This window comes from Amborella trichopoda, chromosome 4, assembly GCF_054954075.1.
Source record: "Amborella trichopoda isolate Santa Cruz 75 chromosome 4, AtrichopodaSantaCruz75HAP2 v2.0, whole genome shotgun sequence".
Taxonomy (NCBI): Eukaryota; Viridiplantae; Streptophyta; class Magnoliopsida; order Amborellales; family Amborellaceae; genus Amborella; species Amborella trichopoda.
In genome coordinates this window covers 4,267,059-4,292,270 of record NC_142339.1, presented here as the reverse complement: position 1 = coordinate 4,292,270, position 25,212 = coordinate 4,267,059, and the positions used below count along the sequence as shown (strand labels likewise).

The 25,212-nt window shown below is 33.5% G+C and overlaps 1 protein-coding gene across 1 annotated transcript; it reads left to right on the top strand.

Annotated features, from left to right (window-relative positions):
* Positions 1 to 9,323: 9,323 nt before the first annotated feature.
* LOC18439305 (protein trichome birefringence-like 2) lies at positions 9,324 to 13,591 on the top strand. The gene is made up of 5 exons (XM_006849474.4): positions 9,324 to 10,826; positions 10,999 to 11,191; positions 11,426 to 11,619; positions 12,213 to 12,371; positions 12,826 to 13,591. The coding sequence occupies exons 1-5, from the start codon at positions 9,535 to 9,537 to the stop codon at positions 13,154 to 13,156; spliced, it is 2,169 nt and encodes a 722-aa protein (XP_006849537.2). The 5' UTR covers positions 9,324 to 9,534; the 3' UTR covers positions 13,157 to 13,591.
* The last annotated feature ends 11,621 nt before the right edge of the window (positions 13,592 to 25,212 follow it).

Below are 25,212 nucleotides of genomic sequence, written 5' to 3'. Positions count from 1 at the left end.
TAGAAATACGCGTCACTTTTGTAGTATGAGGTCAACATCTTATGTAAACTTCTTCCTTTCTACTTTATAAATTCTTTTTTAGAGGTACGAGCGCGTACACTCTCCTCTTTTCTCATTTCGATAAATGATTTACAATGGTTTTTTACATGAAATTTTGAGATTCATTTTAATATCATTAGATGAGTATTTTTGAAAGAATGAAAGAAGAAAAAGTAAGCAAACACTTAGATTGACATCCCAAAATTGCATGGTCTGTGTATAACTTCTACTTTATTATTGTTTTCACACCGATCCGAGTTGCATATTCAAAATTTCACCCCTTTTTTCGGGGGTGTGGTTTCTATAAGGTTGCAATATTAAACAATGCAATTAAGGCACACCTCCAAATTTTATCATGACATGTAATTTTGGTATAAAAAATTTCTAGGATTATCTCAAAATCTATTCCCATATCTAATAATAAAATTTTAAACTTCAAAAATGGTTGAAATCAAGTAGATCCATAAACATATGAAAAACTTGAAAATGTACAGTCTAGATAATGGGTTGCAAGAATCGCTATTTCTGAGACTCAAAATCTTTTTTTCCTTCATATTCATTGATCTCGACGTCAAGATGATCAATTAGAGGGTTTTTCAACATTAAATTTTCCGATTAATTTTTGAGGTGCATCTCTAACTCTACATTTTAATGTTGCAACCTTATACAAACTTTTTCCTTTTTTCGGTAGATTGGTGCTAAACTGAGTAGGTCACATTTCCAAATTTTGGGTCCCAAAAATACTTCCAGATTTACTTGAGGAAGCAAATGCACAGTCTGCTTCCGCAAAACCATATAATCTTTCACTTAGAAATTTGTTCCACAGGATAACATACATGTGTGTTTTTTAATGGTAAGAAGAAAGTTTCATTGAGTAAATGAAGTGTTACAAAGGAAACAAGATAAAAACAGAACAAGAAAGGAGGAAAGATTACAACAAGGCTCCCTCTTAGGATAAGATACATCTTGTACTCCTATAGGAGCATATGATTGTCTTGGCAATGTTTTTTAGTTCTTTTATAATAAACGAGGTCATACATCATAACATTATTTATTTTAGTATAATATATCATAGTCATATCTAACCATCAAATATGAAATTTGATAATCCAAAAATTCTTTTTAAATTTTAAAGCTAATGACCCATCCCCAACCGCTCAAATTTACATAAAATGATAGTAAAAAATTTATAACAAAAATATAGTCTCTCTCTCTTCGCCGGCAGAGAGGCTTGAGCTGTTTGTCCTTACTCCTTGGTACCATATTTAGCCATATGGATCATATTATATTTTGCCCCTTATTAAATTAAGGGAGAGTAGGGTCTCAAAAAATATTATATCCAACTTCCATCGTATTCCCATGTGGTTTGGAGGTTAGAAGCATGGCAAAGAGTCAGTTACGAGGTATTTAAAGGACAACCGTCGGGTCCACCAAACCGAGGCCCTTGGCTCATTCCTTCTGCATTTCTTAATGATTCTTATTTGAATATTGCATTTCTTAATGATTTTTTAATTGATTAATAATTTAGTAAGTCTCTAAGCTCACTCCTTTTCGGCTTAGCTCCGCTAATTAGCTGCTAATTGCGGATGATCAGGTGGACTTTAAAGACTAAAGAGAAAAGTAGAAGGGTTAGGAAGTCGGCCAAAATCAAAAGTAGGGGAATATAGAAACCTTTCCCAAGATAAAAGTAGGAAGGTTGGCTAAATTTTAAGAGGGCCAAATATTTCAAAGAAAAGAGCAAGAGTTTGGTGCAAAAGTTTACTGGAGTATACTGTGCATTAACGCCGTCGGGCAAAATAATAACTTGGGAGGATTTTGTTGATATGATATTTTGAGATCCATCCAATAACCCCTATATAGTGTCATTTCAAAAAAAAATAAATAAATAAATAAATTTATGGGTAGTTTAGTGGGGAAGACAAGCCCCTACGAGTTTTTTCAAAAGTTTAGGAGTTAGTTTTTTTAAGGCGTCAGTGGGGTAGCATCAATGAAAATGCGTTTTTTCAAAAGTTTAGGAGTTAGTTTTCTTAAGGTGTCAGTGGGGTAGCATTAATGAGAATAGAAACCACAACGTAGTAACTGGAGTGTGGAGGTGTTACCACCCTGATTTTTTCACCACTTAAATCTTGCCTTTCAAAAATTTGATATTTCATGCTCAATCTTGAGATGTAGTTGTTTTTTTTAGTTAATTCAGTCTTGGGATGTTACATTTTCAAGCATACAAAGTAGGCGATCTTTTTTTCTTTTCTTTTTTCTCTCTTAAGGTTGGCTACTAGGTTGAAGAGGTTATATCCCATAAATTTGTAATCCTAAAAACGCGCCAAACTTGGCTTTTATCCAGGGGAGCAAATAGATAGTTTGTTTGCGCAAGAGCAAAAAGTCACGAGTGCAAGTAACATGTCGTCGGTAAAGCATATTGTAAGATAACTCTTTCTGGTAAAAGATATATTTGAAATATTTATAAGTTTGAATTTTGGCATCTAATTAAGAATGACTAGATGATTATTTATAAATTAAAATAAAATAAAAAAGATATCGTCCTCCAAAAATTAGAAGTTCTTTGTTCTTATTTCAAAAACATCGAACACGTGATTTCAAAATTTTCTTTTTTTGGATGTTAATCACTACACACGAAATACTACATCCCAAAATTTGAAATCCTATAAGTATTCTTAGCTTGCAATTTACCCAAAAGGAGCAAATAGAAGTATGATGCTAGAGCTACTTATCTTCTAGCAAACACACTTTCACTTTCTTGCAAGTTGAAGTTTGAATAGAATATGTGGAAAGGGAAATTGTTTGGTGCATCCAAGCCGGTACCTGTTACTATGTAGGCTTGAAGATCTACATCATCCATCAAAATTGGGTCTCGTAAATAATAGTCCTCCAAGGAAGAAGTAAAATTAACAGTTCAAATATTTTTTTAAAAAAATATTATTTTTAATTTTTAAAATTTATTTATTTTTACAAATTAATAATCTCTATGTTAAAGATCATATATTTACTAAACATCAAGATCAAATTCTATTTCAAATATAAAGTATTAAGGAGCCCTCAGTTTTTACATGTGGGTGGGTGGACTCGTAGAAACCGTGTCCACGTGGGAAAATGATAGTTATCAAGCAGGGCCAGTTGTGTAACATGAGGCTCACTGTACAAGTCTTAGTGACTAGTCAAAAGGCATGGCATATAAATGTGTGAAAAACAAGTGGTCCATTTTACTGGTTAAATCCTAAAAGTGTTATTCTACATGGGAGCATATAGTGTACATCTACTCCCTCAATTAGAAGCCTATTTGGAATTTATTTATTGAGGTAATTTATGGATTGAATCGTTTATATCTCAAAATCTAAGATCCTAAAATTAATAGATGGAGCTTCATCTCAGAGAAACTGACAATATAACATTTTTACTGTATCTTTCGATTTAATTTAAAAAATTTCGTCAATTTTGGAATAGTTTGAAAATGGGTAAAATAATATATAATTAATTCCTTTCCTTTTATATATTCGACAAAGCTCAAATGTTGGTCAAACATATATCTCGGCATAATGTATGTAAAAATCATGAAAAATTGAATAAAATTACCAAAATATCTATATAAATCTCAAAATTTTAGAAGTGTTCTGATTATTTGAATTATTTTGAAATATATTTTGTATTTTTTACAGGAGTAATGATCCTTGAGACCCTCCCACACCTATGTGTAGGACCCCAAAGGATCACCATTAAATTTGGTTTTTTACAATTGTGAGATGATGATAAGTATCAATTCCTCAAATTTCAGTTCAATAAGATGCACAAAATAATATGAAGAATTAGGGTTCTATACGAAATTTTCCCTATAATTTTTTTGACTAAGGGTGTTGTTCGTTATTAAGAGAAATGTGATATATATTTCTATAAGAAACTAGCGGTTAAGATAGTTTATATCATCATTCACTATAGTTAATAAATGATTTTTTTCTATCAAGAATTTTTACTTTATCCTTATTAATTATCTAAATTACCCTTAGACAAAAAAGTTATTACCTCATGGGGTAACAGTATCAAATGTCCACAAATATTGAATACTTCAGATAAATATTATAGATATGAGTACCCTAACCTAACCTTTTAATAAATTTATCTTTATTATTTTTAATAGAGATTTGTCTTAGCTCTAAGCCAAAAAGAAGCCACAAGAATGTTGTCAAATTCGCTTTGTTTTAGCCAAAGAGGTTGAAGCATTCGAATTTTAAGCATAAACTGAAGAAAAGAGGAGCTTGGTACTACCGCTTCGGTTATATTCGGGCTACTTTGGTCAAAAAAGAAATAACTATATAAAAGTATTTTTTATTTTTAATTTTTTCATTATTTTTATCTCCTTTATATATAAATATCTAATTTATTTATATTAAATTAAAAAAAAAAAAAAAAAAAGCTTTGAAATCCCCCAGAGTCGACCGAAGCACCAAATTGCATATTTTTCTCATCAAACCCAAAAAGACTGCTCGAAGCATGACAATATTAGCTATAAGCTTAAAGGAAAAAGTTTATATAGAGTGGAGGCTCTAAACAATCAAATTAAAGTGCACATCAAAAATTCTACTAGAAGAGGTAGTTTTGTTACTCAAATATCCTCAAATTGATCATCTCAACATCAAGATACATGGACATAAAAAAAATTGGATTTCAAGTATTAGAAATAATGCATTTTGTAATGTACTTTTGGGTGGTCAATTTTTAAGTTTTTATAGATCTGATCGATCTACACTATTTTTATAATTTTAAATTTTATAAATTAAAATAAAAATATATTTTAAGACTATCACATATATTTTCGATATTAAAACCACATTTTTCGACATTATTTGAAGGTGCGGTATGCTTCGAGCCTCGGCTCTCTATACAAACCGCACTCAGAATAAAATTTGCACTCAGAATAAAATTGCAAAGGATAATAATATATTTGTAATAAAAAAAGAGAACATTGAGGAATAGGTATTAATAAAACCTTAATTCACCGACTCAAAAGTACGTACGGCAAGGGAGGGAAGACAAGCCACGAGTCCACTCCGTGACTCTCACTTTCTTTAGTGGTTCCCCTATTAGTAGAACACATTTAATCCAATTAAATCCCGACACGCGGCGTGACCTTTATCGCCGCGTAAAGCACGCATGCGATGAAAATATAGGCCTAGAACGAAAACAAAAGGACATATACAGTACCCATAAATTCCAATTATGCCATTTCGATCCCTTCACTACGACTCACAGCCAAGCGATGTACGAATGGGTTTTGAGATGGTATGATTCCTATAACTGTGTCCCCCCAAAAGTCTTCATGTATATATGTTTTTCATTTTTAAAATATTATTTAATATTTTTTTGAAGTTCCCTTTATACTCCTATCATGTAAACTCCTATTTTAATTTTAGTTTATTTTTAATATTTTCTAAAGCATCGATTTGAAGTTCGAACGAATCTTAACTTGGTCTGGATCACTGATCTAGTAATCAAACACATATTTTCGGGTGAACGAACTGCCACCACCAATTCAATTTTTAAAATATTGGTTTAAAAATTGTTTTCTCTAAAAGAACCAGTGGAACGGTGGATTTAGGAATCCAAAATTGCCTTTTTTTTTTTTTTTTTAATTTTTTTCTTTTATCTTCCTTAAATATGGCAAAGGCTGGGGCAACCTTCGCCTTAGCCTTGCCATTATCCCCTTAAGGATGAGCCAGCAGGGTCAAAAACAAATGAAAAGTATAAAAGAAAAAAATAGGATTGGGTTAGGCCGAACCGGGCCACCACTGGCCTTAGCCCGGCACTCGAGCCACAATTTGTTGCCCAAGCCCTACTTTTTCAGGTCATGCCGAGCCAACCGGGGCATTGCCATTGAGAGTAGCCCAATTTGAACCAAGTGGATTGGAATCGGTCATGTGATCCATTCCAAATTTTGATTACATCCATTTATATTTACTATTGCTAGATCTATGTGTTCAACCTATAATGGCGGCATAGAAAACTTGATTAGGGGTAGAAAATGGGTTGGATAGGGCAGACCTAAGCATTGGACCTCACAGGTTGCGGCTATCTCCACTTGACCTAGACTTAGCCCTGGTGAATTCCAAGTCTAGTTCCAACCTAGACTATATCGAGTGGGTTGGGTCAAAATCTAGATTTACAAGACCAAATCTTATTATCTATATTTATAAGAATTGTCTAGAAAGAAACTATTTATCTTTTATACATGGAGGTCACAATCATTCTTACATAATAGCTGTTAAATTGGATGGCTGGAGTTGAATCACGAAGTTTGAGCTCTTTTTGTTTTAGAACAGTGTGTTTATTCAATAATACTCTTACAACGACCGACTTTAAAATTTAAGGGACCAAAATTGCATGTGCATGTTAAAAAATATGTAATATCAATATAAACTAATTTGATAATTAAATAGTAAAAAATATAGTCAAAATAATACAACCTAACTTCACCTAGTACATTTTGTCGATCCATACAAAAACTTGACCTGACCTGGGTTGCATCTCATTCAAACCTTGTGGGGTGAGGGCTGGGTCTGGGTGCCCCAACCCGATCCGACCTGTTTACGTCCCTAAAATTGACTTAAGGTGTCGGTGTTTATTTCACTTTCCTAAGGAGTTTCAATTTTTATTATTCAGATCCCAAAAAGAAATTGTTTATTTCTCTATATTTGATTACCTAATTTTTATCTAGCCCTTATTTGGAATCGTAAGAAGAAAACACATTTTATTTATTGGTATTTTATTTTTCTTTTCCCTTTTTTTTTTTTTAGCGTTAACAGTAATTTCTTTGAATTTATTGGTATTTTGTGAACGCAATGAACTTTCCTAGTCTTTAAATCTGGAATTCAGCAGTTCCTCTAGGAACTTGTTGTGAGTTCGCAACAAAACTCATCGTTCAGAGTTTAAAACTTCAAATCGAGTTTCTAAAAGAAAAAAGATAACCCAAAAATTTGATTCTCCTTCATATCGATGTTTCTATTAAAGAGTTTCTAGTCAAAACTTAGGTTCCTCCCATCAAATTTGAAATCGGGTGTTTCCAAAATGGAATCTACCCGATTCAAGGTTCTGATTTGGATTCAACTAAGTTCACTCCGGTGAAACTCGAGTCCAAGAAGGCAGCTATGGTTAACTTTCAACTCAATAAAAACCGAAAAAGTCTACAAGCAATTGTCGGTTGTTTTGAGCCCAAGTTACCTGTCTTTTCATTCTAAGCTCACTCAGGCAGTTTTGATTGGCTTGGCAAATTTTAATTATCATCTGAATTTTATCCCAACTATTCAACTTGGATATACGAATCATGTGTTATGTGATGCCGTTCTATTAAAAGTCATATTCTCACCAAGGCAATAATTCATGATACCTGTTTCTTTAGTGTTGAATGTACTTTAATTAAAAAATAGAGCCCAACTTCAAAATTACAGTAGTGTGAAGAATGAAAGGGCAAACTCTTTCCTCTAAAAAATTACCAATTCTACACGAACAACCCTCAGCACTAGCAACCCCAATATCCCAACAAAACCACACAAGCAACTTCATGAGGCCACTAATTCCCAAGCAATCCCGACTCAAACCGAGCGACAGGTCATAACTTTCAAAGCACCAACCGGCACAGGACTAACGGCACCCATAACAGGATCAGTAAGAACCTAGCGGCATACTGTGAGGATAGGGGCACAACCAGCTCATCATATTTCTTTCATTTTTTTTTCACTACTTCCATCTATGTTTTTTGGGAGGTTGTCATTTTAGAGCTTTCACTCAATTTGTAATATTCTAAGTAACATTACATATACTTTTCTTCATTTTATCACTTGTTGAAGCTAGCCCGAAGTTCTCCCATATTTATCAAAAGTGGCATAGAACAAAGTTTCTAGAGCTTTCCTCTCTTGAGTTGGAAAGTGGAATATAATTACCATTCCATTGTAAAGGACAAAACTATTTTTCGAAGGATTCATATCAGTGTAGTAGTGTACCCCTTCTTAATTTCATTCCGAACAAATGACATGTAGCAGTCAATACGTTTTTTGGTAATAAAAATGTATTGTTCTAAGGTATATCAATAGTTAATCTCTAGTTCATATTTTGTCGACCAATCATTCCTATTTCTCATCCTTGAATTGGTGATCTACTTCAATTTGGATCAGATCGACTTGGTGATCCAAAAATTTTCAAAAAAATAAAAAATAAAATAGGGATTTATGAGGAACTAAGAAAACAAAACATTCGATAATCTAAAAAGGAAAAATAAAAAATATAAAGGGGAATCCTAGGGGAAATTGGTATGGGATTGGATATAATTTTACAACCTGTTCGACTAGTGATTTAAAAATATATTGGTGACCAAGATCGGGCATCGCAAAAACCAGTTCATATCGGTGAATTAGCAGTCCATATCGCTATTTTACTGTGCGGAGAAAATAATGAACCGGTAAAAAAACACATGTAAAAACAATAAACGGACCAAAAAAAAGGTCTGAATTGGTGAATTTTTTACTGCAGCAAAATGACGTTTTGTTGTAGCAAATCACGAGTTTTTTTCTAAATCAAGACGATTTTATATATATATTGACAAAATCAACACGAGTCACTGATTCTCAAGTCGGAGCCGGCGATTCCATGCGGACCCAACCTTTTTTAAATCTTTGGTGCCAACCAATTCCCATCGATGTGTATTGGATAGATGATGCCGAGTTTTCAAACACCGGCCTAACTACAAATTCCCATCCCACATGACAAAAATTTCATTTATTTATTTATTCTTGTAAAAAAAAAATTTCATTTATTTGTTTTTTTCCCGGCTACCGAATTCCCACAAATCTCGGTTCTCAAATGTTTTAAATTCCAAATTTGAAACATAACGTCATATTTTGAATTTCAAATTTCACTTATGAACAGTAGCCGGACAAAATCGACATTCCAAAATTTAATTTGGTTACAATGAGTCTTACCCGAAAGGGAAAGCAAAAATCAAGGAAAGAATATCTTGGCATTTTTTAATCGGAAACAACCGTTTTTACGAGGACCCCACCCACACTTTCCCTCTCTCATCCACACTCCACATATTTCGCTTGCAAAACCCTGCAACTCTACTCTCTCTCTAACTCTCTCTCTCTCTCTCTAAAACTTTCTTTTCTCGCTGTAACTTTCGCTCTTACTGGCTTAACTCTTTTCTCTCTCTCTAACTGGCCTTTTTTCTCTCTCTCTAACTGGCCTTTATCAATTACTTGGACTCCATTTCCTCAATCTCCCTGTTTGTTCTCAATTGGGGTCCATTTTTTTTGATCGAGTTTCGTTTAGGGTTTTCTGGTCCTAAACTTTTGGCCATTGATGATTTTACATAAGCTATTTAATCTCAGGGCCTTGAAATGGTGTTGTGGACTCTAAACTTCAAACCCTGTTGTTAGGGCTTATACATTTTTTCTGGTATTTTCTGTCCTCTGTTATCTCTAGGATTTTTCTGGTTGTATGGTGAGCGCCATGGATGCTTTGAGGAAGCTCTTTAAAGGAGGCTTGGGCATGGAGTTGAAGACCTTGGCTACTGCTTTGAAAACCACAAGAACTATGATTTTTGCCTATGGTTTCATGTTTGCCTTCATCTCTTGCACTGCGTTAATTGCCTTTAATTCTTCAGGGAACGCTTCTCTCTGGCTATCAAACATCTTTTGGAGTAGATCGGGGACTGATTCTTCTTCTTCTTCACTCTCTTCTTCTTCTTCTTCTTCTCAGTTATCTTCCTTCTTCTCCTACATTTTTCCTCAGAATCAGGCCCCAACATCTGCAAAATTAGATGACAGTCTGGGGATGGGAAGTTCAGGTAATGTTTTTGCTGGAAAAAGCGATGTTTCGCCATCTCCGGCGCCTATTCCGGCCAGATTTCACCAAGATCCCGGCATTGTCATCGAAAAAAGTGAAGGCGCTCCCTCTTCGAGTTTAAAAACCGTCAGAAATGGCAGTGATGATGGAAGGACAAGAAGCCATGAAGCCGAAAACGGGAAAGTTTCGGCCGAAAAGGAGAAGGTTTCAGTAGAGGAAGAGAAAACTAAGGCCAAGCATGAGAAAGTTCCAGCCCAAAAAGGGAAAGTTTCGACTGAGAAAGGGAAAGTTTCAGGTGAGAAAGGAGAGAAAGTTTCGTCTGAGAAAGGGAAAGTTTCGACCGAGAAAGGGAAAGTTTCAGGTGAGAAAGGAGAGAAAGTATCGTCTGAGAAAGGGAAAGTTTCGAACGAGAAGGAAAAAGTTTCGGCCAAGAAAGGGAAAGATTTGGCCGGAAAAGGAGAGGGTTTGGCCGGAAGAAATGGAGGCAATTCCTCTGCAACTTCAAATCCGGCCGTGAAAGCTACAGTACTTGCTAACAAGACCCTAAATCAACCGGGAAAAGTCGGGGAATTCTCAGGCAATGAGACGCTGATTTCTAAGACTGAAGGGAAAGACGCAACCAATAGTTCAACTGTACATAAGGGGAAAGGTGGGGCTTCAAACTTCACATCTGTTCTTGTTAAAAAAGATGGTGGGAAAAACGGTGTTGCAGCTAATGATGGTCGGAAAAATAGTTCTCCGGCTAGTGATGGCCGGAAAAAGCTTGATGATTTGAGAGACTGTGATTTGTTTGATGGAAAATGGGTGAAGGATGATTCTTATCCCCTTTATCCTGCTGGTTCATGCCCTCACATTGATGAGTCATTCAACTGCTTTTTGAACCAGAGGCCTGATAATGCTTATGAGAAGCTAAGATGGCAACCCAAAAAATGCAGTATCCCTAGGTAAATAGCACGATTAAAGAGGAAAAACAGTGTTTTTTAATTTAGTTTTTAAAATGTTTTCCATTTAATGTGAAAAGCGCTGTTTTTTATTGAATTTTTAAAGTATTATCCGTGGTTTTCTGTACCTTAAGGTTCTTAACGTATTGGGCTTCTTTTGTTCTTATTTTGGCAGATTAAATGGGACTGATTTTCTTCGAAGACTGAGAGGAAAGCGTCTGGTTTTTGTTGGGGATTCGCTGAACAGAAACATGTGGGAGTCTCTGGTCTGTACCCTTCGCCACACCATTGCTGATAAATCTAGGGTTTATGAAGCTTCCGGTAGGCGAGAGTTCAGAACTGAAGGTTTCTATGCTTTTAGGTTCATTGTAAGCCCGAATTCCTTAATCTAATTATATTAGGGTTAGGGTTTTGAACTTTCCATTTCTGCCAATTTTTGCAGTCAAAGATGGCTTTTTTTAGTTCATTTAAGATGTCTTGACTGTTTATTTGGAAATTTTGAACTTCCTATTGTTGGCAAAAGTCTCCAGGTTGAAGATAGCTAAAACCTCCTGATTACTCACTTTCTTTGGTTTTTCTGGTTTTGATTTTTGGGGTTTCAGGATTATAACTGCTCTGTAGAATTTGTTCGATCTCCATTCCTGGTTCAAGAATGGGAGATCCCTGAACCCAATGGGACTATGAAAGAAACCCTAAGGCTTGATATCATCGAGAATTCAGCTTCGAAATACAAGAATGCAGATATCATAGTCTTCAACACCGGCCACTGGTGGACTCATGAGAAGACTTCAAGAGGGTAGGCAACCCAAGGATTTCCAATTTTTGAAACTGTAATATCATCAGGGCTCCTCCATCTTCTCCTTTCCCTAAACTTGGAACTGTTCATTTACAACATCTAACCTTTCTTCCCCAAAATGAAAGTTAATGATTTTTTTGAACCAAGGCTTCTCGCTCTTGCTCTTTCCTGAAACTGGTCCGTCAAATTCATGGAGTGGATTTAATATCAAATCAAAACTGTGTTAACCAAGTGGAGAGTTTGATTGGGGAATTGGGTTTTCATCTAGGGATAACAGTTTCCATTTTGGGGAACATCGACCATGATATCCTTTGATTTAAGGAAGTCAATAGTGTTTTCTTCTCAAAATTGGAACTCTCAGCTTAATTAAACATGAGATCATTTATTTCCCCGAATTGGAAATTGTCTTCCTTGAATGAAAACCAATTCATTATTTGGAAATCATAAGCTTAATCAAACATGAGATATGAAGTTTTTTAGTCTGTAAAGAACCTGATTTCTTCCTATAGGAGAATATGGCTTAATAAGGAATATCAAAGATTTTTTTCCCCAAAGTTGAAACTGTAACTACGATGGATGAAATCCCAATGCAGGAAGGACTACTATCAGGAAGGCAATCACGTATATGGAGAATTGAACGTTGTTGATGCGTACAGGAAAGCACTGAAGACATGGGCCAAATGGGTTGATATCAATGTGAACCCCAAAAAGACCCAGGTCTTCTTCAGGGGCTACTCTGCTTCCCATTTCAGGTAAAGAATGGCAGATAATCCCCCATTAATGCTCATCTGTATGATATCGGTTTTCTCTGCTTGGTTGGGCTTAGGACATTCTCTCTCTTTTCTGATGGGTTTTTTTTCTCTCTTTGGGTTTTCTGTCTCTCCTTGTTCCGATTTATCTCTGTTCTTTGTGGGTTTTTAGCAGTTCCACCATTAAAGCTTTGGATCAAGAGCTGCAACTACCCTTCCACATGAAACTCTTTCTAAATTTGCTCTCCCTTCTTTGTTGGTTTCTTTATCTTTCTCATTGGTTGGGTTTTTTTTCTTATTTGGTTTTATTGGATTTGCCCCATCTCAGTACCTACTAAAACCCATATTGCAGTATTTTCTCTCTCCGTTGGTGGGGTTTCTCGTAGTCTCCCTCCTTTATGCTGGTCTTCTCTGTGTATTGGGTTTCTTACAATCTCTCTCTTTACTGGATTTTCAGTGGTGGGCAATGGAACTCAGGGGGCCAGTGCCACAAAGAAACAGAACCCATCTACAAGGAGAAATACTTGACAATGTACCCACCAAAAATGCGTGTTTTGGAATCAGTGATGAGAGAGATGAAGACCCCTGTTTTCTATCTCAACATTACCAGGATGACTGATTATAGAAAAGATGCGCACCCCTCTGTGTATAGAAAGAAAAATCTCACTCCAGAAGAGAGGACTTCACCTGAGAGATTTCAAGATTGTAGCCATTGGTGCCTTCCTGGTGTGCCTGATATATGGAATGAGCTACTTTATGCTGCCATCTTGAAGAGAGAGGTAAATTGATGAATAAAGCACAGGTAGATTCCATTGTGTATATACACAAGTTAAATATTCATCACAAATTTGTGCACAACTAGCTAAAAAATGGGAGTGGAAAAGGTTTAAGAGTTCAGAGGAAATGGTTTTTGGAGAGGTGGATGGCCACTGAGATCTTTGGAGAAAGCTGTTGGAAAGTGATAGTGATGTGGGTGGGTGGGAGATTTTAAGAGAGACAGATTAAATTATGATTGTGGGGGTATGAGCTCCAATATTTAAGTGTTTTTTTTCCAAAGCCTGAAGAGGCTTGCATATAATAATGTCCACCCTTGTGTGTAATTTTGTAATTTACAGGGGATTTGTTGAAGAGATCTAGAGAGATTCGAGGCAGTTTTGTTGGAATGTTTGTTTTTCTTATTGTTATAAGAAATAGAGAAAACAAGAAGATCTATTTCAAGTAAATGAATCTCTTGTTAAATATTTCTCAATGGGAAGACTACCACAAAAATAGAACTTGACATCAAAAATTAGAGAGAAATGTCCTTTCCACTGTCGCTATTAAAGAGGAATAAGATGATGTACCTTGCGGAGTATTGGTCTGCCTGGCATAGGATAGGAGTCAGTGAAATCTTCTCAAAAAGGATTGGTTTTTATGAGCTCGTATTGTACATATGCGGGCCCCTCATTATCTTAAAAATGGATTTTTAATCTAGAATTTTAGGTATTCATGTTCTAGGTTAAGATGATCATTAACATGAGACATCAAATAAAATTTTTGATATTTAAAATGTAATTTAAAAATTTATACACTTTATTAGCCCTCGAGTTGTTGTGTTTGCGAAGCCTATATTTCCTATGAATTAGGAAGCCATTGATTTAAGCAAAATGGATATCTTATTATGGGGATGTTAACACTTTAAGGGTAGGAATTAACTTGATATAGTTGGAGGGCAAATAGGAGTCCTATTTTGTGGGGGAACCAAATTTTATTAGATATGAAAATTTAATCAAAATAGGTTGGGCCTCACCTGGATTATCTTTGTGTGTTTCTCTTTATATAAGTTGTCTTGTAGACAGAAAATTAATTTGCAAAAAAATAGAGAGAAGAGTTAAATTTTTTGTAGTCTTTGAGTGGGTGTTCTTGAAAGAGAAGTTTTGTTTTAGAACTTGATAGAGAGCTTGAAAAACCTTTGTATTTTTCATGTTTATATGGTGTTTTTTTTATTAGTGAAAGAGAATTTTACTACCATGTGAACGTAGGCAATGTATCGAACTACATAAATATTTGTGTTTCACCTTTGTTATTTTACTGCATTATTTATCTTTCTTATTTTCAAGCCTTGGTTTTTATCTTTTAGCAGGACATTTCAAACCTTGATTTTTATCCTCTAGGGGGCTCTTGCACTCGACTCATGAACGACTTTTTCTTTTGAAAACTCTCTCTCTCTCTCATTTCATTAAGATGATGTACCTTACGAAGTATTGGTCTGCCTTGCACAGGAGTAAGTGAATTTATTTTGAAAATTCTCCATAAAAAGGATTCATTGAGAACACTCTCACTAAAGGCACTTTCGGTAAGAATGAAAATATTTATATTAAAATATTTTAATATGAAAAAGTTTCTTCTTGTAATTAAGTATGAAAGTTTTTTCACACCAATAAATCCCAATACATTTCTTTAGGGAAAAAAACTCGCACATCTAATTATATGAAAGAGTTTTTGTCACGTAAAAAACTCAATTGAAGTATTTTCATGCGTTCCGAACATGCCCTAAATAAATTCATCTCTCCCACTCACCCATTCACTAAAAATGTTCCATTTTGAACACACGCTTCCTCTGTCTTACTAAATGAATTCATTTTTTATCTCTCTCTCAACCCTCGCAAACACCCACTAACGAAAAGAAAAACTCGGTCATTCATTTTGTTTACCTTTTTACTCTTTATCATTACGACTTTATTTTTTCTTTTTCTAGATATTCAAAAAAGAAAAACTTTATTTTTTCTCTTGATAATGTGTTACTAGAACTTTCATTGTGCCAGAACGAATAAAATGAGTTCCTTTCGAACACTATCCTTCTCTAAAGAAACTAAAGTTCTAAATAAAGGGCAATGATTTCATGCATCTGTTCTATGGTAATATGATGCAACAACCTTAAAAAACTATTTTATGGTTATTTGTTTGATTCGAATATTGAAATATACACTCTTTTACTTCTAATGACCAATCACAAAAAAAGAAAAATTTGAAAACACGACATAGAATAAAGTATTTTTTTAGCCCAATTAACATAGGTCGTTCATTTTGGTGAGATGCTTAGATCTAGGTCTTAGAAGGATTTTTTCATTTCTAATTTTTTTGGATGGTTTTGTTATCATTAGATGAATAATGTTAAAAAAAAAAAAAAAATGATTTTGAGTTTATAAAGGCTAAGATCTTGAAATTCACAAAATAAAAGGTCTAGATTCGTTTTTGGACGGGATTCATTTTGACTATATCTAGGCTTCAAATTGAAAATTTTTTTTTGGGGGGGATTGATTATTGAGATGAAGAGAGTGTGTGTGCAAAATTTGAGGTCATACAAATACAACAAACATAGTCTTCTAGAAGTGTCGTTGCATTATACTATGATACAACCGTTGCATTAGATCATTACTCTTATAGGAGGGCTAAACTAATGTTTTTTCTAAGGAAAAAGTTTATATAGAGCTGAGGCTCTAAACAATCAAATTAGAGCCCACCACAAAAATTTCATTAGAATAGGTTGTTTTATGCCTAAATACCCTCAAATTGATCATCTCGGCATCAAGATGCATGGACATGAGAAAAAAAATATAGACTTCGAGTTTTGAAAATAGTGTATCTTGTAACGCATTTTTGAACCATCAATTTCAAGATTTTTAAGTTTTGATAGATCTACTCGATCTACACTATTTTTGAAGCTTTAAATTTAATAATTTAAGATGGAAAATATATTTTAAGTCTATCACAAAGATTTCTAGTAATGAAACCACATTTCTCAGTGCTATGGTAGGCTTTACTTTCATTGTTTAGAGCTTTGGGTCTATACAATCCGCACCCTTTTTCTAATGGGGAAAAAGCATATCACCAGCTCATTAAATCCTTTCTTCTTTTTGTTTTTTTGTTTGTTTTACTTTGAGATAATTCAGAGGGGAAGACATGCCCCTACCCGTTTTTTCAATTGATTGGAAAGTTATATTTTGAATGTGTTAATTGGGGGTGTCAGCGGTAGGAATGGATACTACGATGTGGTAACTGGGTGTGGGGATGCTACCACGATCCCAGCCCCTTTCCTAAAAAGGTGATAAGTCGATAGGGATTTGGACCCTTACCTTTTGATAAGAATGGAGTCAGAGAAATCACCATAGGAAAAGATTGGGTAGGCAATGAGACCAAACTTTTCAAGTTAGATTTGATGCACCCTTTGAACCTCGAGGAGGTCACAATTACTTCTAGTCACTAAGATGTCAAATTGGATGTCACAAAGTTTTAATTTTTGTTTTTGGAACTTTCAGTTAGTCAATAATACTCTTCAACCACCCGATTTAAAACCTAAGGGACAATAGTAATTGTGACCTCCTTATTCTAAGTGCATCTTTTAAAAAGGGGAAAAGTTTATATAGAGCCTAGGCTCTAAACAATCAAAATAGAGCCTACCTCAAAACTTTTATTAGAAGAGGTTATTTTGATACCTAAATATCATCAAATTGATCATCTCGACATCAAGATGCATAGACATGAGAAAAAGATAAATTTCAAGTTTTGGAAATAGTGCATCTTGTAACATATTTTTCGACCGTCAATTTTTAAGATTTGCAAGTTTTCATAGATTTGCTTGATCTACGCTATTTTTGAAGCTTTAAATTTTATAACTAAAAATAAAAATATAATTTAAGGCTATCACAAAACTTTTTAGTGTTGAAACTATATTTCTCGATACTATCTAAAGTTGGGCTCTAATTTGATCGTTTAGAGACCCTTTAAATAGTTTCCCAAATGAAAATTTATTCTGGAGTCTCCATTTTCATGGATGCAAATCCACTAGCTCAATGTCACTTTATCACTAAAATTTGCTGAGAGTTATGTTGAAAATGGATGCAAATCCACGACGTCAATGTCACTTTATCACTAAAATTTTCTCAGACATATGTTGTGATGTCAGAACCTCCTGATGATGGTTTGAAAATCTATTTTTTTTTGTCTAGTTATAAAATATAAATCTTAAAAAATATCATGGATCAATAGACACTTGAAAATCTTGAAAATATATGGTCTAAATAACTTGTATAAAATGTTCACTATTTTTGAAACTTGAAATTCTTTTTTTTCTTCATATTACAGACATCTCGAGGTCAAGATGATTGATTGGATGGCTCTCCATTATATTACAGACACATTGTTCTTAAGATTTTTGATGGGTATCTTACTTTAATAATATAAGGGTGCAACCTTATATAAACATTTTCCATATGTATATTGTTAAGGTTTATATAAGGTGCTTACCTTATATTATAAAAGCAAAGGCGTACCTCTAAGTTTGTCAGAAGATATAGTTCCGATATCAAAAACCTTAGAAAGGGTTTGAAAATCCATGTTCAACTCTAATTAAGAAATTTTAAATTTAAAAAATGGTCCAAATCCAGTAGATTTATAAACACTTGAAAGTCTTGAAAATAAACGGTTTAGATAACTTGCTATAAGATGCATAATTTTGGTCTTGATTTTTTTTTTTATATCCATACATCTCAAGATAGAGATGAATACTTGGACATGTGCACTGCATGATAGGGCTCATCATCATCATCATTATCGTAAGTCAAGTTTTCTCTCAATTATTTGGCATCTATCTGCATAATAGGGCTCTTTAAAAATAACTAACAAGTATTTTTCAAATTTTAAAATAACCAACCTATGCCTAAAAAAATAATGAGGTAATATTTCAAACAATTATTTTTAATATTTTAATATGGTGTATGATGGTATATAGAAAACACTTAAAAATGCTTATGAGTTAACTTTTAAAGTATTTTAATCATGGCTCCTCACTATCTAAAGTCTATCAAACAATCATGATTGTATGATAGTATTTGAATTTTAATAATTTTTTTAAAAATTAGGTTAGCCTTAAATTTTGTGGATATACGTGCATTAGTGAGCCGTAACTAAGTAAAATATAAAAAATAATTCAAATAATAAAAATGTTGAAATTAACCCTATGAATATTTTGGGGCTATTTTCATAATTCTATTATTTGATAATTATTTTTAGTATTTTATTTTTGTGCAAGATGGTTAGATGTATATACCCCTTGAATTTCAAATAAAGTAAATTTGTATAAAAATATTAAAATTAAAATACCATTGGATAATCGTGGCCATCTGATGCACTTGGATGTTGATAAGCCATGACTGAAATATTGTAGAAATTTTATGAGTGTTAGTTAATGGATATATAAAGTTTACGGGGTATTTTGATCAATTTATATTTTACGAATTATTTTTTTCATATTTTTATTAGGTGCGCTTCACTAAGATGTACACACGCTCCAAATTTCAAGTAATTTGGATTTGTAGAAAAAAAAAAAAGAAAAATGAAACACTACCGGATAACTGTGATTGTGCGATGAAGTTTAGATGGTGATGATGATAGACGAAATCACTGTTCATTTTCGCCTTTAAGCGTTGGGAAGAGTTTATATATATATATATATATATATATATATATGAGAAATTAACATGTAAATCCTTTTTTTGTTTTAAAGTTAAAAATAATTCCTATTTTTCATATTTTAAGTCGAGGTCCGTTTTTTTCGCTTTGCCGGACATACTTGTTTTTTTTCCCTGATTTTTTTTCCCTTTAAAAGAGAATTTTCGTCCTAAAAAATTATTTTCTTTAATTGGGATTTGGTACAAAAAAGAAAAAAAGAAAAAAACAGAGTAGTGTGAGGTTTACATGAACCAAAAAAAAAAAAAAAAATGGAGAAAAGAAAAATAAAAAACGTAAAAAGGTAGCATCATAGGCTCTTATACCTTGCTTGGTGTAATGTCTTTCTCCCTCTTCAAAATGTCCATGCAAATCTAGGGCTTCTCAAAACGGTTCCTCCTGTTTTCAAGGTTCCCTTTCTCCTTTGTGCCTGCCACTCATTACCACAAGTCAGTTGATTTAGGGCTGACGTGTGCCAAACATCGCATGTGCACTCAGGGGCATTTTGAAACGTGGTTTTTTTGAGAATGGTATACGTGCGTGATTTAGACCTGGAATAAGTGGGACCGGTTCATTTCCACTATAGATTGCGATCTTCCTGACCGGTTCCATTAGAAAACCGGTCGATCCAGTCCCTACCTTTTATTTCTTAATTTTTTTATTTTATTTTTTTTCTACTTATTTTATTTTTCTAATGGCGAATTTAATAAGCCGGATCATTGATCCAGACTGCCGATCCACTGACCCAAACCGGTTTTCCAAACGGTCGATCTGGGTCACTGATATGCTAAAAAAACTACTTTGAAATATAACTAAATGTCATATGATTTATGTTTATTTGTTTAATAACAAAAATAGCCATGGTAAAATTAGCACTATGATCACAGGCAAATTTATTGTTTTACCCACTGTTGGCACAATTGATGAACTTTTTGGTCGGATTTGTATTGGTTGTCTGCCATATTAATGCGTTTCACATACAGGTAGTGATATTTGGGTATATTTTTATAATTTTAATATTTGAATTTTAATTGAATATAATTTTATATAAATATAATATCAAGAAACTCTAAACTCTAAACTTAGAATAAAAAATAATTGAATTTACAAATCCATTTTTAGAATGTAATTAATTAAAGAATTTCTTGATATTGATAAAATAATAGATTTATATGTTCATTCTATTCTTAATATAGAATAGAATCTTAATGTATAGATACAATTTGAATTAGAGATGATTTGATGAAATGCGGCCCGAGATTTGACGCATCGATTACTTATGCAGCTTCGGGCGTGTGTTTATATTTTCGAAAAGAAATCTTCATGTTGGAACCAAATTTAGCAGTTCTTTACTATGATTTGAATCTCAATATGAATATTGACCTTCAAGTTATAAATAAATTTTTTCAATAATCTATATTTTACATAGTTTTTTTCATCTTTTCTATACTTATAATGATGACTATTACTTATTTTAGTTTTTGTTCTGATTTTTCATTACTTCAAATAAATTTCTACAATTATTTTTGGAATTTTAGGCCTATCATGATTTTGTGCAGAACTTGTGACTTTCCTTGGGCCACCGAGTCCAAGGCCTAGGCCTGAGCTGAGTTTCAGAACATTGTTTCAGATAATTATTGAGCATATTGAAAAAAAAAGAAAAAAAAAGAGGCCATTTATAAAGGTCTTTAGCTATGTTCTAATGAACAGGGGTTGCCCCATGTTTTGACCGCAGTTATGGATCTTAGGGCCATACTGGTCTCAGCCAGACTTCTATTTATCCGAAACCTGGAGTGTTCTTCCTCTTGGTTATATGTATTGGGCATATTGATCAAATAAAGGCCAATTGGAATGTTATTTGGTCCTATTTTTAATGAACATGGGCTGCCCAAAAGTTGACGACTTTTAGAGTCCAAACGGCATCAAATCCATTCCGATTTGTGGTGCTTCTCATCCAAGAGATTTTGATCTTATTTTGATCAAATAAGAGTTTATTTTGCAGTTTTTGCTACGTTTGTTATGAGTTAGAGCGTTTCAAAACTCAAATCGGTGGGATGGATTGTTTTGCTACATAGATATGACTGGATGGGCGATATTTGAATGGGTGATCTGCAAAAAATTTGAAAATAAATGAGATAAAAGAAACATTAAAATAGGGATTTACGGGGCCGGGATTTAGGGGAACCTAAGAAAATAGAGAAATTATTAGAAATATTTTTTTATTTTCACCCAAAAAAACCTTTAACTTTTATAAACCTTATCCACACCTTATTTTCTCAATTTCGAACTTTTTTTTTTTTTTTTTAACAAAATAGCCTTCACGGTAGTTGTATTATTACGAAGCCCTAGCATTACAGTACTTTAAGTACTGTAATGGCTAACTCGAAGTATTTTAAATGCCAAAACTGAGGAAGAAGGGTGTCGACAAGGTTTATAAAAATTGAGGTTTTTTGTTTTCTGATTTTTTTTTTTTTTTTTTTTTGTTTTTTTGTTTTTTTTTTTTGTTTTTTGTAAAAAATGAAGATATATTTATGATAATTTCTAAAAAAATAAGAAAAGTATACAAATAGTGAAAGAAAGACCTATGTGATATTTTACTAGGGAATACATTTTATTTATTTATTTAATTTTTTTCACCCATTTCTTTTGACAAAAAATCACTTACATGTGGTCTTTATTATAATAAGATAAATTTCAAAATAAAATTAGCATAACAATAAAACCAAGATCTTAACAATTTGATGCCATTGAAACAACTATGCACTATGCTTGAGAATAAACGATAAGATTGCAAGAAACAAAAGGAAGAGTACCGGATATTACCTCAACTGGGCTTATTACACCCCACACCAAGTCACCACCATCCGATGGCACGAGATCAACGGTCTAGCTTCAATCTCAAATCGGAAAAGCAAATTTCGGCCAAGCCATACCAATGGAACATGAACCCCTTTGATTACAAACTCAAACCCTAGGTGAATTATCTTAGAAACCTAGTTTGAGAGAGATGTATTCTCTTTTTGCTAATCCATAAAACCCTTAGCCATAAATCCATATTTGAGAGATAGGAGAGAAGAACTCCATAACCTAAACTCTTAGGTTCTGTCACAATGTGGGAGAGAGAGATCAAACATGATAGAGATAAACTTTCTTAAGAGAAAGAGATTGAAAGATAATGTGTAGAGTTTTTTGGTCGAGACAATCTCTTTTTTATAGGCTTTGAATAAGATTAGGGTTCTTAGGGTTTTCTGTGGCTTGCCTCCTCTTGTGAGATTGAACATAGACCGTCAATCAAGGGTGACTTGTGGGATGAGAGATCTAAATAATCCATTCCATAGATGGGCTATCAACATTATGGAAGGTACATGAACCATTATCCCTATTTCGTAAACCATTTTTTCATCAATAGATATTAAATAAATTAAATTTAATCAAAATATTGTGCATACCATAAAATATGACAAATCTATTTAATCTTTCCACAAAATCTTTCAAAGATATATCAAGTCAATATTTAGTCAATATCTTCCAACCATATAGCCACATGCCATATGACCAAAAAATAGGAAAGAGAATAAGGGTGAGGCGTGCCACCTAAGGGAGGCACTCATGGGCCCCACTTTCTAAAAATATGTAAGCCCATGTGCATAATGGGTCCCCATGATATTTTTATATATTTAAAATTAATAAAAAGATTTTAAAATATGATTTGAATATTTAAACAATTGTAAAATCAATATCTTTAATTTTATAAATCCAAAAATTCTAAATAAAATATCCAGGAGATCATAAAAATTCAAATAATAATTTTAAAATAATTTTCATCATAAAACAAACACAATTAAATTAATTTAATGGGAAATGATCCATATGGTTTAGGAATCAACAATCATGGGGCACTCCACCTTCAACTGTGGACTACAGACTACACTTACTTTATCAGACCGTCCCAGTGTTTCCCATGACCCAAAGTCCAAGCAGGGGCTCATTAACGGTCACTAAAATCCGGCCGATGAGCCAAGTGATCCAATCCCAGTTTGTGGATTTCAGGTCCTCTCCTAGAGACGAGTCAATTTCACCTAGACCTAATGCGGCCAAAGCTCCTATGGTGCATAGAAGTATCTCTCGCACATGCATATGCCTCACCCTAAAAGGTGGATTTCTAGCTTTTTCGAACAATCTATCGTTATGCATGCTGTGTGATGACACATGGATGAGGCTTTAGCCCCCATTTCTGTAGGCCACCATCACATACAAAGGTCATACAGTCCATCGGCTCACTCATCCGGGCATATTCTCCGACCTTATCAAGGGCTAACTCATTAGAACGCTTTTCGGTTTGTTCTTTATGCCCAGGTAACATGGGTTTTTCCCAACCAACTGACATAGATCGTCAAGCACAGTCCAGTATTTGTAAATATCGTTTGCTTAGTATGGCCCACGAGGGACCATACTTCCATTGAGTTCATGTTCTACTCTATCATTTCATTTTACAAGCTCTCATAAAGCCACGAACCCAACAAATAGACCATTTACTTTTAGGTACAGTTTGTATAGAGTCTAGGCTCTAACAATCAAATTAGAGCCTACCTTCAAATAGAGTCGAGAAATGTGGTTTCAATACTGGAAATCTTTGTGATAGCCTTAAAATATATTCTCATCTTTATTTATAAAGTTTAAAGCTTCAAAAATAGTGTAGATCGATAGATCTATGAAAACTTAAAAATTTTAAAAATTGATTTCAAATCACTCTCATTCGTCTGATTTCAAATCAATGGTGTAAGAGTGTCATTACCTAGACTCAAAGTCCAAAAAAAAAAAAAAAAAAAATCTCGAGCTTATTGACACACCCCAAGCCATCCGATTTGATATTTCATGGCTAGGAATAATTGTGATCTATCAAAGATAAATGGCTTCGTAATATATAATCACAAGAAAATATTACATAAGTTTTTAAAGAGAAAACAAATTTTTTGTTTCTATTTTTGCAGTAGGAACCCATATCTTCCGTAATCACAGTTCAGCTCCAATCGACGATTTGGATTCGGAATCCCCGGGTTCTAAAGCACTGGTTAGAACTATCCATGCACTTTGAGATTGATTAAGCTCTTTTAAATAAATAGAAACCACCCAAAGAACGGCACAAAATAAATTGGATATCTTCTCTCCAAAAAACAATCTCTTTTTTGTTCTTATTGTAACTTTTGTTTTAAAAAAATGTATTTTGTTCTTATTTTACTTAATTGATATTTAGTTTTCTTTTTTCTTTTTTGATTTGCATACGTTATTTGTTGAACTAATTCGCAAGGATAATTTGCTCATTGTTTAGACCTATTTCCTCATTTAGACAATGAAATAGGCTACATTGTTGTTTACTGTTATATGACAGTGTGAAGAAAATGGGGATGCAAAGCTGGTCTGGTTGGTGGTTTCCACTGCGAATTTTTTTGTCATTTTATTTGAAGATTGAAAGAGCAACTTCTATCTGTACTTTCTCATAGAAAATGCACACATTAGGGTAAAATGAATTTTTTTTGATAAAATATTTGCATATGGAAAATTGGTATCTTTAGTATATAAACCATTGCATTTTATTATACTCCTAATATTCAATTCTAAAACCTAGGTTTTTGTGCTTCTGACAAGATGATATTCTAAATCATTTTTTAAAAATTAATTATGAATGCATATTTCCTTTTGTATATTGGCTTTCTTTATCCAATTCCTGAAAATGTTGTAAGTACTGTGAGGATTTTCGCACGTGGCAATATCTTTTTATCTTCTTTTTCAAATCTATCTTCCAATACAGATCGAGTAATTTGTGGGTGTTAGCAAATCCGGTATTATGGATTCCTACTGGATGTGGTGAAAATGACTTATCAATCACCCACAAGCCGATTTCAAAAAAAGAAGATGCCGAAGATCAATAATATATGTAGTAAATTCTGGAAAATTATAGAAAGAACCAAATGCAAATAAAATAAGAATCCAGCAAACTATAATCCAAAAACAAAGTAAAGTCATGTACCAATTTATGTAGTTTACCCAAAATAGGCTATATCCATGGGTGATGGACAATTGATGAATTTACTATCAAAGAACAAATTATAAGTTTTATGGGACCAATAAGTCCGGCCCAACACCCGCACAACAGTCTTAGGTTTACAGTGGATTAGCAAAAACCCCAAAACTTCTCCTCATTGAATCATATTTTCTCTCTCCCAATAACTTATATACGCTCCGACATAAAGATTATTCTATATTAACCAAAATATCCTCACACAAAGAGAAAATATAAAATGAGAGGTAATTTTGTAATACTATCCCAACACAAGTAAGTTTATACAGGAATTATTAA